The 12,876-nt window shown below is 47.3% G+C and overlaps 1 protein-coding gene across 14 annotated transcripts in view; it reads right to left on the reverse strand.

The window, feature by feature from the left end:
• Positions 1-12,876, reverse strand: part of celf2 (cugbp, Elav-like family member 2) — a 164,789-nt gene that overhangs the window by 57,665 nt on the left and 94,248 nt on the right. For 12 of the 14 annotated variants that reach the window (XM_047338678.1, XM_047338681.1, XM_047338676.1 and 9 more), the window contains one exon: positions 4,342-4,538. In XM_047338678.1, coding sequence (XP_047194634.1) covers positions 4,342-4,538 — 197 coding nt within the window. Of the gene's footprint in view, positions 1-4,341; positions 4,539-4,654; positions 5,183-6,372; positions 6,866-12,876 lie in introns of those variants that run through there. The other 2 variants (XM_035147239.2, XM_047338684.1) reach the window with 2 other exon arrangements.

Consider the following 12,876-nt stretch of genomic DNA (forward strand, 5'->3'; position numbering starts at 1 on the left):
GCACTTACACGTGACGTCAGAAGATGAGGATAATAAAAAGTGGGGGATTAAACTGATCCACAGATATCCACTTTGGTTTTGACGTGCGTTTCAGCCCAAGATCCGAATGAGCATGAAGAATTTGCGTTTATGTTCCACGCGATTAAACATGAATTTATTCAGAACCATGTCCCGGACCGACGTGTGCCGGAGTCTGATTGATATTTTAAAACAATACTTAATAAACCAGACATGCTGTTAAAATAAAAAAAAAAAAGATTTTCAGTTTATAGAAAGATAAAGAATAGAAATAATTCAGATCCAGCACAAAGAAGTGAATCGGGCCTAAAACATCCTAATGCACCAGGGCTCGTTTTCATAAAGCTTCCTCGTACAAAGCTTTTCCTCGGAAATTATTAGAAATATGACGTTTTCTAAGAATTCCCCCCTCACGGTTATAAGACTACAGTTTCTGGTGGAGATAAAAGTCAAGCACAAAGCGTCTCAGGCCTTCAGAGAGATCCTGAGGTGAGAAGACGCTTCTGAGCGGGGAGGAGGACTTTTAAGAGGCTTAAGAGTTTCTTAAGCAGAGGGAAAGTGGTGTTGTTAAGTTAAGATAACTTCGCCAGCAGCTTTAAGTGAGTGAGAGTGTGAAGAATCCCACACGTGTGCTGCTTTAAACATGTTTATCGTAAGGATAGCTGGGATTTGACGTGGACGATAAAGTACAATTTCCCTTAGATGTGATGCTAATTTAGAAAATAACAACAATCGAACAATAATACTGATTTAAATCCATCGTAAAGAAGTTCGTCAACACCCAACTTCCAACAACCGCCTGTTCCAGCCTCTTACATCCAGACATTTATGACTCGTTCATGTCTTTTCGGAGTCATCTTATACTTCCGCTGTCAATTTGTCAAGTTTTTGTCTTTGTGTTGTTGTCGTCGCTGCCGCTGCTCAAGTTTTTCGGCTAATGAGGATCCTAACGCGAGCGGATGAAGGAAAAAACCAGACAAGTTGTTGGAGTTGTAAAAAGGCTCGTAGCCGCAGCCGTGGAACTTTTTTCCTGCATCTCAGCGGGACTAACAAACTCATTTAAATCCAAACTGCTGCTTTAATGGAGAAAAAAAAAAAGAAAAAGAAAGCAGTGCCTCCGGGCGGCCACCGGGGCATCGGAGTGGGTTCATTTGCCCCAGAAGGCCCCGATCATTTTCAAACAACACCGTCGCTAATTTAGAATAAACACACTGAGGGAAGAGAGAGGGGCCACGGTTTCCCTGACACCAGTGAAATTACCATCCAGGCCGGCGAGGGGGGGCCGGCGAGGGGGCCATCGCGGCTCCCTCGAGTTGAGGGACTGCAGACGAGGCCAGGCGGCTTACTTAACTCTGAGAAAACAACAACAGTGCTCAGAGCCTGTGAATAACAAGACCATAAGAGCCCAATCAAATGCTACATTTCCTCTTAAAGCACCTCGACTCGCAGCGCGGACGGACAAGACCCTGAATTACCACCTCGCGGGGGCACGCCGCCGCCGCCGCCGCCACCCGCGACTTCTACATCCATCTCTTCCCACGCCGACATGTACTGAAGCCTTTGAATTATAGGCAAAGAAACGTTTTGTCATGTAGGATTTCCTGAGATTTAAGGTGAAGGCAGACAAATAATATCAGTCACTATATTTTTTGGGGAAGAGGAGTCCGTCCTGTCTCCTGATTCTTTCCATCTCGGACCGGTCCGGTCGTTTATGGCGCGGCAGCAGTAACATTTTTTATCCCCTGTGAGAGATACTCCTCACTCATCAACCACAAAAACAACTTATTTCAAGGGTGGTGGAGACGGGGGAAGCAGATTTTGAAGGAGGTGAAGGACAAGAGGAGGAACTCTGGACCGTTCTTCCCTCTTCAGCGGCAGCAGCAGAGAGAACGAGAGCAGGGAAAAGAGAGAAGGAGTCGTCTCGAGGCTGAGGACACACGGACACAAAGCCCGTGAGGGAGTGTTTCGGTGCTGGCAGAACGTCGTCTCCGGGCTTTCACCGGCTCGTATGACTCAGTCAGAACGAGAGGGAGGAAACACACACACACACACTCGGAGAGAAAAACTAAAATCAGACCGTGATGGAGTGGGCAGGTGCCGAAAGGTGAAGGACGTCGCACCTCTAAGCCGCAGAGAAGCAAACCATTAATCCCATTTCAAAGCATGATCTCAATAGTTAGTCATAAGCCGGTATTTGTGGCAACTCGTCTTCCTCGCTGGCCGACTCCAGAGAAGCTTTTCACACATTCACCTGAGCAATGAACGTTTTTTTTTATCAAAGAGGGAAATCAGAAATAGTATAAATAGGTTATTTAGGTAATAACTGATGTGTGTTGTAGGTCGTGTGAGTCCACTTGGATTAATGGTAATTATCAACAGAATAAGAAAACACTATCTCAGACATGGCCGTGTTAACCGATTATGGGGCCCCAGGATAGAAAAGTGCTGCCGGACCCCGACTGACCTCATTATGTAACCACACCACAACCAGTGCTAGAACATGAGTGGCCCCCGGTTGATAGGGATTTAACCTGCACTGAATTCAATCACCACAACAGCTGCTTACTTTAGCCAGTTAGTAATCAAGCCCTTTTTTATTCAAGTTCAGTATATTCGGTTGTATTTGTTTTCTTTTTTATTTATAATTATTTAAGATAAGGTTTATGGTTAAATTGTAAAATGTCCAGCCTCAACCGAAACAATCAGGATTCATTATGAGACGAGCAAAGTCACGGGTAACGAGGATGTGACAGAAAGTAGCGTCCTGTTTGAATACATTTGATTTTGATTTCTGATGATTTCTCCAAGTTTGAACATTGGTAATAATATATAAAACACAGGTCTGGTTCTTTCTTGACATTTGAATGAAGAATGGTTATATATTACATCTTAAAGACAACTGGGAACACTTAAAGTTTGGGAAACAGTAAACACCGATTTCAATCACAAGATAAAAAGTGTTTCTGTTTTTTTATTCCGACACCAGAACCACAATCTGTCCCCGACCGTAACGAAGTGTTTGAGTGGAGTAAAACCAAACCCCACCCGGGGACATGAACCCTGTCGGTGGTGTTTACGTGTCAGAAGCATCCGGGCTCATGACTTCTGCTCCGCGCGCCTCTGTCACGCTTCCTGAATTGGAAGGAAACTCCATCAGCGAACGTAATCCAGGCGGCAATTACATTTCCTCCCTAATGTATCTGCCAAAGCTCATTAGCGGCATTTAAATGTATTCTGTGCCGTATAGGGTTTCAGTGTGTGGATTAATTACCATTAGCTGTTGCACTAGAAGCGTCAGCAGGTGCGTGCGTTTGTTTTCAGGACAGGTTCGGTGACGATCGACGGGGAAAATCCTTAATTCAATTCCATTTTCTGGCAGATCGGTGTTTACTCGCTGATTCATACTCTGCTTCGTCTGACACTTTGAAAACTTCTCTAGAAATTAGCTTTTACAGTTGGATGGATGGAAGCGTCTCTGCCTTCCTGTCGTCCTCTCACTTGTCTCTCTCTCTCTCCGTCTCTTCACTTTCCTCCCACTCTCCGTGTCTCATCAGGGGTGTCATCAGCCCCCACTCCGGGTTGATGCCTGTTAATATGGCAGCGCTATTGTCTGCCCGTTCCTTGCTGCTGTCTCCATTGTTTGCTCTCACACTTGACAAATTCATCACAGGAGAAAGAAAGGGAGAATGGGAGAAAATAGCTGCAAATCACGCAGTTTCGGGTCTTTGTCTTCAAATGGTGCACGAACTGCGTGTTTGCTTGTGTAATTCTGCACATATATATCATTGGTTCTGGCCCGTATCAAGGTGGGACGGCCACTCGAGCCCAGATGACCCAGATCTCACGTCAGCCGGAGGTCATTTCATGTCGTGACTCGTATCTCGTGCAGTTTCTCCACCGTGTACGTTTGCTGCCACGTCTCTGCGTCTCTGTAGGTTGTCTCTCTCTCTCTTCCCACCTTTGTAATTTTTCTGGAGTTTGTTTAGTGCACTCGACGTTCTTCATCTGCTCTTCATCTGCAGACTCTCTCCGCACTGTTTGATATTACTCGTGCGTGGGCAGTTAAAAGAGGTTAGTGGTGTTTTGAGTCTGCTGTGGGGACCGGTCTGCAGCAGTATGATGATATGAAGTATGATTCTCTGGTCCATGTCCAGACTTTTCTCTGTGTTTTGTCTTTTTACCTGTTTTGAATCACCTTGCTCTGCGTCACGCTCACTATCCTCCATGTTTGCTTGTATTACCTTCATGCAAATTCCTGCCTGCATCCATGTTTGTGCAAAGTACAAAGTTACCTGGTGTTAGTGTGTGTGTGTGTGCTCGTACCTTTGCTCTGTGGAGGGTTCTGGCTGCGGTCTCGGAGGATGTTGATCTGGTAGACGGCGCCGTACGGCTCAAACAGCTCCTTCAGCTCCTTCTCTGACCAGGAGCGTGGGATCTGACCCACAAACATCTTGATGGCGTCCGGGTCCGGCTGGTCCGAGTGTTCCAGCGCCCCGTTCATCTTCCCGGCCGTGCCGTTGCTGTGGAGGAGACGGAAGAGAAAACATTAAGCACACGATATTTACGCTGGCGACACCAGAGGCTCTCGTCTGGTGATACCGTGACGAACTATCTGGTGGTTTCTGCTCTGATTCACCGCTGCAAAGTTCTTCATCGTCTCTGCTGTGCGTTGAAACTCTCTGGACAATATTTCCTTATCTTCTGACACAGCTTGGGCTAAACTGTTCCTCAGTGCGTGTGAAACAAACTTGACCAGAAGCTTGACCTTTTTTAAAATGTAAGCTCCATTTGTCTTGGCATCGCCCGGCAGTTTTGTGCCGTAACACGAACCGAGCTAATTTCCCATCACGCTGGGGGCACCGGCTGCAGTTCTCCAAACCAAGCTCTCTTTCCTCGTGTTGTCAAAAGTAATAATGTCGTGATTTAGTGGTGTTGAATTTCCGCGTGTGGCACCAACAGATATCTTGTAAAAGAGGTCAAATCAAACGCAGGAGGGAGGAGGTGACTTCACTGAGCCCGTGACAAAGCGTTTTTCAAAAAATCCAATGACACAACATCTGTTCTGAGAGATCTGATCAAAAGGGTTCAGTTCTAGATTCGTATGTTCACACCTGAAGAACGAAATCCGTCCTGAATGTGTCTCCGGTGACCACTTGTGATTGGATCTCACTTCCTGCTCTATATAGAAATAAAACTCAGCTTCATTTGTTGTTTTTAACTCACCCAGAGTTTACAGATGTGTTAATTCCAGGGTGTTAGTTTACTTTCAAGTTTTTCAGAGAGGAAGAAATGTGGAGCATCTTAACTTCAGGACCCTGATATGTTGCAAACGGATATAGGTTTAAAAAGAGCTGTCCCAGATTTCCATTCACAAGATGAAAAAGCCTTTCAAACATCCTTTACACCATCACACAGAAACTCAGAGTGAGCCACAGGTATAAAATCCTCTCAGGTGTCCAAACAGCTCCTCACAGCTCTCAGCTCTACGCACCTTCATCCCTGAAGCCGGCGATTTACACAGTAGATGTGTATGTGTGAGTATTTTAAAGCACAACGACTAAACAACCGTGCATCTGTTGACGTGAGATCTGCTGCAGCATGAGCGGTGGCGAGGAATGTTTGCATCCAGCGTGTGTGAGTGTTTGTGCACGTTTTGCATGCATGGCCGAGCGCTGGATAAGCAGCGTGTTAACGCGAGGCCGTGTGCGAGGGATTAGGCTGCAGAACCCGTACAGTAAACCTCTGGGCACTGTTAATAGGACACAGATGCTTACACGCCGATCGGTGTGGTTATATTTCCACATCTGGAATGCATGTGAAGTGCTTCCCCCCCCCCGTCTTTTAACGCCGAGGTACAATACTTATCTCCACAAAACACACGCCGCCGTCCTCGTGATTGGAATGCAAACGTTACACAGCGTTTTTTTTGAACAAATAGAGGCGAGTGAAGGCTTTCGATTGAGATGAGAACGGCACCCGAGCACACACGAGGCGAAGGGTGGATGCGTTTTGAGAACAATCATACCGCACATGTCTACACACACACACACACACAAACATCACTGTCATCAAGGCCTGTGGTCTATTTAAGATGGCTGAAAACCAATTTAATGAAACCAAAGTCGATGGCTGTGCCGTTCTATTGCTCTACTTTCCCTTTTGTTGTTCTCGGCAGGAGAGAGAAAGAGCATTATCGTAAGAGGCAAAAGCAAAACAAAGCCAAATCCCGAGCTTGGTTCGCTGACAACACTAATACCACCCTATAAAGCTCAGCAAGAAAAGAACGAGGGAGGGAAGGAGGGAGAGGAAGAGGGAGAGTGGGATGGAGGAGGAAAAAAAAAAATACATCCAGACCTTTGAACGCGGGCCATCCATCTTTTGCACAAAGAGCCAAGGCGCTCAGCAGAAACGCCCAATTCTTTAAAGGACTTAAAGGACATGTCAAATAAAACGCCAGCACCGGAGAAGGAGTCAACGAGCCAAACCAGGGCTAACAGTCCTCGGGGCAGCAACCACTCCTTGCTAAGCTGTCCGATAAATTGTAGGGGGGCCCGGGCGCCGAGGGAGCCCCGAGGGTGGCAGCTGATGGAGGAGAGGAAAGAAGGGAGGAAGGGAGGGAAGGGCGGCGGCGGCGGCGGGAGCGGCGGCGGCCAGGAGTTACTGCCCCGATCGCTGGCTGTGGTTTGGGGACATAAACGGCGAAGGCGGCTGCATCGGGTGAGACTTGGCGGTGGCAGGGTTCAGACGGGAGCACATCATCCCCTTCGCCCTCGGACACACGCACATGTACAGTCGACGTGTGTGTGAACAGAACGAGGGAGAATAGCTGGAGACAATCCCTCATTGTTGCCTGTTTATGTGAGGCCTGCGTGGCCTGCGTGGCCTGAGCGAGTCCTCGGGGGAGACGACACAATAGCTGGTGTCAGAGGAGCGCCTCCCCCGTCCAGGACACTGTCCACCCTGTCCTCCCTCCGCCGGTCCCTCCGCCCGCTAAGACAATGAGCGGCTTCACACTTTCGCAGCCAAAAGGCGCAGCAACACTCACAGAGCTGCCCTGTGTCGATTGCATGCTCCGTCTTTTCCTGAGGTGGCTGGAAGTCGCTGACTCTCCTCACTACAAAAGGAGCGAGCGGCTCTTCCTTCGCCCCTGTGGCCAGGACTGACAAGGTGTTATTGCAAGTAGACAGGGCCTTAGTGTTTGTGTGTGTGTGTGTGTGTGCTGTGGATGTTTGTGCGAGTGTGCGGAGCTCAGCAGGAGAGTGTCCTGGGGCTCGGATTAAGTCGTTGAGTGGATCCACTCCTGCCACAGCCTCTCCATCTCCCTCCCTCTTCCTGCTTTTCTTTTCTCGCTCTCCCTCTCAATTTGAGCCAATTGTTTGCCTTAATGGCTTAACTATTGCTTCCATCACTCCAGTCTCCCTGCAGCACAGGGCCGTGACTGAGGGCTGATATACACCGAGTGTGTGTGTGTCTGTGTGTGTGTGTGTGTGTGTGTGTGTGTGCGCGCTTAGCCAGACTCTAAAAAACGTGTCTGGATGGGTCTTTGAAGCAGCTGCTGAGGGCTGCTATTCCCTCACCTCACACTCACATTAGACAGCAGGCTCGTTCATCCCAACTACAGCTGCACAGTATTGATCATAAAATCTTACGATGGTTGTTTATTTATTCATTCATCATCTTCATTTTACATCCGCAGCTCCTCAGTCCGCCCCTCCATTACAGACAATGTCCCACATGTTGGGAAACACACTAATTGGCTTTGTTTTTTTTCCGACAGCGAGATTGAGACGATCGATGTAAATCTAGTGTTCTGTCAGGATGGGGTTAGCCGAGCTTAGTGTTAACAGTAGAAGGTCGGGGGGGGGAGTCTATCTATAGATAGACTCCATCACTACACCTTTAGGCCTTGTGTCTTTAAATGATCTTTTGGTTAATTTCAGTTTTGTGACATGTTACTCGAGGGCTGACGGGTAAAACGAATGAAAATGTCGGCAGCAACTGACTCTGACTCATCCTCACATACAGCCCCTCCTCAGATTTCAGGAAAATAGCCAAAATTACTGCCTGGAAATAATATCAATGAAAAACATATATAGTTAAAACCAAAATAAAGAGCTGAAAGATGCTGAAAAGTTGAAGCGAACTGCAGAAAAGGATGATAACACCTTTCAAATCCCCTGTTGTTACAGCGTGTGACCTATAAAAGATGATTGTGCAGCTCTAAAGGCATTTGAACACACCTCTTGTGCGCCACTCTCTATATAAATAAGGGATTGTCACTATCCTGAGCTGCATCATAAATAAAAATCAAGCTGCAGTATGTATAGTGGATTTTACAGGTGGAAAGAAAAAAGGAGAATCCGCGTAAGAAGAGTAAACGCTGACAGCGCCGAGCGACCCGCGCTACATTAAACGCCCGCTATCTCCTGTGTTCTCCTCGTTCACAGCTGGAGTCCAACAGGCAGCCGGAGAGGAACCTGCTGCACGCCGGCGAGGAGGAGAAGACACGGGGAGGACGAGCGAGGACGGAACAAGAGGGGGGATAAAAGAGAGGGGATGCAGATGAGCCCGGTCCAGGAGTAAGCACAGCTCGGCGCTCAGCGTGGGCTCTCTGAGAAAACCAGGCGCACGTGTGCACACATGCACATATATCACACATGCATACACACACAAAGGCGACGGTTCAGGTTGGCTGCGTTGATCCCTCTCCTGTTTTTCCACTTCTGTTTCTGCTCTAAAACACACATCCTCTCTAGATTCCCTTAACCCCTTAATCGGAGCACACGCACGCCACAAAACACGCACGCCACAAAACATGCACACACACGCACACACACACACTGAGTGGGTTCGTGGAAGGGCCGAGCTGTCACACACGTCTTCTTATTGGCAGTGTGTTTGCAGTGTGTGTAACGGTCCCACAGGGGAACTAATCTTGTTGACAAGCTGAGTGAGAAACATCAGTCCCCCCCCTGAGGGACCAGGGTGACCAAGGTCAGCTAAACACTCTCACACCTACACACACACACACACACACACACATGTTGGGAAACACACACACACACACAGACCTGGACTCACTTCTCCTCAGATGACTTTTTCCCAGACACACAAACAGGTTAAAAAATATTTATGATGCTGAAACCGAAGCGCAGACCTCAGAGTTATCACTTCCTGTCGGATGATATTGAATTATAGTGAACGTATCATGACTTTATAATAATATGATGTGATCGTTGTGCACGATTTTGTTCAAAAACTGCAATTTTCCACAGTAAAAAGGTTTTAGACAGGTTTTGGCTCACATACTGTAAAACTACAGATACTTCAACACACACAATAAAGGTTTTACTGAGTGTACTTTGCCATTTTGTGATGTACTTGTATATTTATGCGAAGAGAGCGTTCCCAGGCTGCAGGTTGGAGGTGTTGAGATGCATCTGTAGGGTTGTGTGATAATTAAGAGGCTTTCAATGGGCTCTGCTCCTCAACACGGTAAACACAACCACACTTAAGTTTGTCCCCAGTGGGGCTGATACACACCTCCACACTAACACACAACATCTGTGTGTGCACGCGAACTGCACGTCGACAAACACCCACAATTCATTTCATAGTCCTGAATATTTTCCGCTGCTGCATCAAAGTGTAAACGAGTTATCTACCTCGCCACAACGCGCCGTAAGAGGCGTGCTTTTTTCTTTTTTTTCTTTTAACCCCGGATCCGAGTCTGTGGCTGATCTTGTCGTCGGCAGAGCGAGGAGGCGGATTAGTGACTCAAAGTAAATGAGTGGCGAACCGTGGCGGCTGATTTATTTTGGAACGCTTTTAGTTTCTCTGTAAAGTGACTCACAGGCAGGTGAACCGGCTCCCGGGGGCCCCGGCGTGCTGGAGCCAAACGAGGGAGCGCGATGCCGCCCGTGATTCACTTCATCTTTACTATAAGCTACGCTCCACCCACCGCTACGCACTGCTCAGATATTCATTATCCATTTTGCTGTGCTGCTGGGGGGGGAGGCCGAGCAGCTTCGAGGATGCCGGCATCTATGAATGACCGTGAGAGTGTGGCTGCCTTCCTGTGTGTGTGTGTGTGTGTACGCATTTGTGGTTGCCATGGAGACGTGGCGGTACATGTGGCGCAGGAGAAACAATCAGATAAATGTCACAGTAGCTAATGAAGCTGCACCGATGCCCTGACGCTCAGCTAGCTCCGCGCTAACGAGCTACCTCACACCGCCGCCCGCTAATGAGACACACACACACACAGTGACGACAACACGCTGATGTATGACACACGTGTGTAGAACATGCATGTATAATACAGAGGAGGAGCTCACACTGTTTCCTCAGAAATTAAGCTGCTTGGTGAGATGCTGCAGGTGCACGTTAGAAAATGACTCTCGAATCAAAGATTGCAGGAGAAACAATCATTATTAAGGATATTTTCTACTAAACAATATCCTGTCGTTGTGTCTTCTGGGTCCAGAACAGTAGTTTTGGAATAAAGTCCAGATCTGATTCTTCATAAACAACATCCTTCCTATTAGCAGCTCTGTTCAGTGGGCGACGACAGTAAAAGGAAAAAGACTCGACAGTCACACTGAAAACTGGTATTTGAATAACATCTCTATTCAAGCTGAAGGTTTTTCTGCAGCTCATAAAGTTATTTTTAATGAATTATTCATGTTATTTGAGATGTAAAGAAACTGTGTATCAATCACCGCACAACCTGCCGCATGTACACACACACACACACAGACACACACACACACTACACTTCATGTGCTCCTGAGATCCTTGAGGAACAAGGTAGTGAACGCTGTCACATGAGATGCAGTGAGAGCAGTTCTCTCTCAGAGCGGAACAGAGCAGAGTCCATCTATAATCTGAATATTATTATTATTGGAATACAGAAATCAATACACTTTGATAATCAATAGATATTGAAGTTACATTATAAGAGAAAAACTGAAAAATCTGCCTTATCCCTATTTTCAAACATTTGTAAAACAGCTAATCAACAGATCAATTAAAGCATTTATTAGATTCATAATTAATGAAAAATAAAGGTACTTCCAGCTGAATGCATTAATATGTTGTATATAATAGAGGGGAAATTAATTTTTGCTTTAAAGATTAGGACAAATACTTAAAAAACGTCATGCAACATCATGTTGTGTTGAATCATCTGTAATTTGGAGAGAAAAACGTCCTTTTCAACATGGACAATTTGAACTGTTGTCCCGATACCATCGATTAATAAATAAATGTACAGTTTTGATGTGGTCACCGAGAATCAATAGGTTCATATCTGTTGGGAGCGAGAATGTGGACGACACATATCGCACGTTTACCACTAAAGGATTAGGAGATTTTCTCATTTGAAAATCGAAAACACGGCTTAATGGTGGCGCGGCAAGAAAGGTGATAAGGTCTCTACAATCAATGGGGTTCTTCCTCCCGGGAGCGTGAATGAGCAAAGTGGATTTCATGCACATCTGGACACAGAGGTTTCAGGGAGGAGACGGAGGAGGTGCTGCAGATACAAATATTACCACACGTTGGAAAGTTCTTATCAAACACTGGCTTAACGTTTTTTTTTTTTCTATGTTGAGGCCTCTATTTTGAAAATCCTGCTCCAGTTTGTCGGACCTTTCCCACTTCGACTTGGACGGCGAGGTTCCTAGAATTATCTTTCGAAAATTATGCCTTCCAGCTCTCGTCAGCCTGACCTGGAGTTCCTGTGTGTGTGTGTGTGTGTGTGTGTGTGTGTGTGTGTGTGTGTGTGTGTGTGCGCACGTGATAGAGGAAGGCAGGGGGAAGGAATTAGAGCATCTTAAAGCCTCAACAGCAGATTGGTCAAATCCAGGCACAGGCAGCAGCAGCAGCAGCAAAATTCCTCCGTAATCTTTAGCACACTTCTCCTCTTCTTCACTCCCCCCCCCCCTCCTCCTTCCTGTATCCTGTTGCTATGGGAACAGCCGTGTCGGCGGGCCATGGGGTGAGGGTAGCTGGGGGTATTGGGTGTTGGGTAGGCGGGTGTCTCTTTGGATGACAGCGCAGCGAACGCACCCCCTGACTCGTCGCTCTTTCGTTTTTTTGTGTTGTTGCCGGGTTTTTCTTTTTTTTTTTTTATTATCTCTCGCTGGGTAAAAAGCCTTCAGCTCGCCGCCTCTCCTCCTTCATCACCTACCGCTCGTCTCACTCAATCTCTCATGTTTGCGGGCTTAATGAGAAACAGCTTGTTTGTGGTGTGAGTCTGCGTGCGTGCCCGTGCGTCCGCATGCGACCGTGTGATGAAATGGCAATGGCTCTGATTGTCTGGCATCGCGCTGCGGCTGCATTCTGCCAAAAGTCATCATCTGACTCGCCGAAGGGGATGATGGCCCATTTGACTAATGCTTCTCCGCAAAACGGGCCAACAATGCCGATCCAACGAACAGAAGAAAGAGCGACTGGCGGGGAGAATCGTATCGAAACGGCCTAATTCAGTGGATCCGGACTCAAGACGCAGGTCGACGGGAGTCCACCGCGGCCTCCACAGCGTTATCTTTACTGTGTGTTACTGTGCGCCCTCACCTGAACGACATGTAAACGCCCCCCGGTGTGTTCACGCACATCGGCCGTGACACCTCTAAAGGGCACGGCCGAGCAGAAAACCACAGGGTGCAGACAGAAAATGGCGTAATAAGGGCAACGCAGGGAGACAAAGAGGAACAGAGAGCGAGGGAGAGAGGGGAGGGAAGCGGCAGCCAGTTGCCCACAACAAAACACCACTGATTTAACAACACGAGTGCATTCGTCGAACTGGCTTCCACACAATTACGTCCCATTGTGAGTAAACCCCTGCGCCGTTTG

This window comes from Hippoglossus stenolepis, chromosome 22 (assembly GCF_022539355.2).
Source record: "Hippoglossus stenolepis isolate QCI-W04-F060 chromosome 22, HSTE1.2, whole genome shotgun sequence".
Lineage (NCBI taxonomy): Eukaryota > Metazoa > Chordata > Actinopteri > Pleuronectiformes > Pleuronectidae > Hippoglossus > Hippoglossus stenolepis.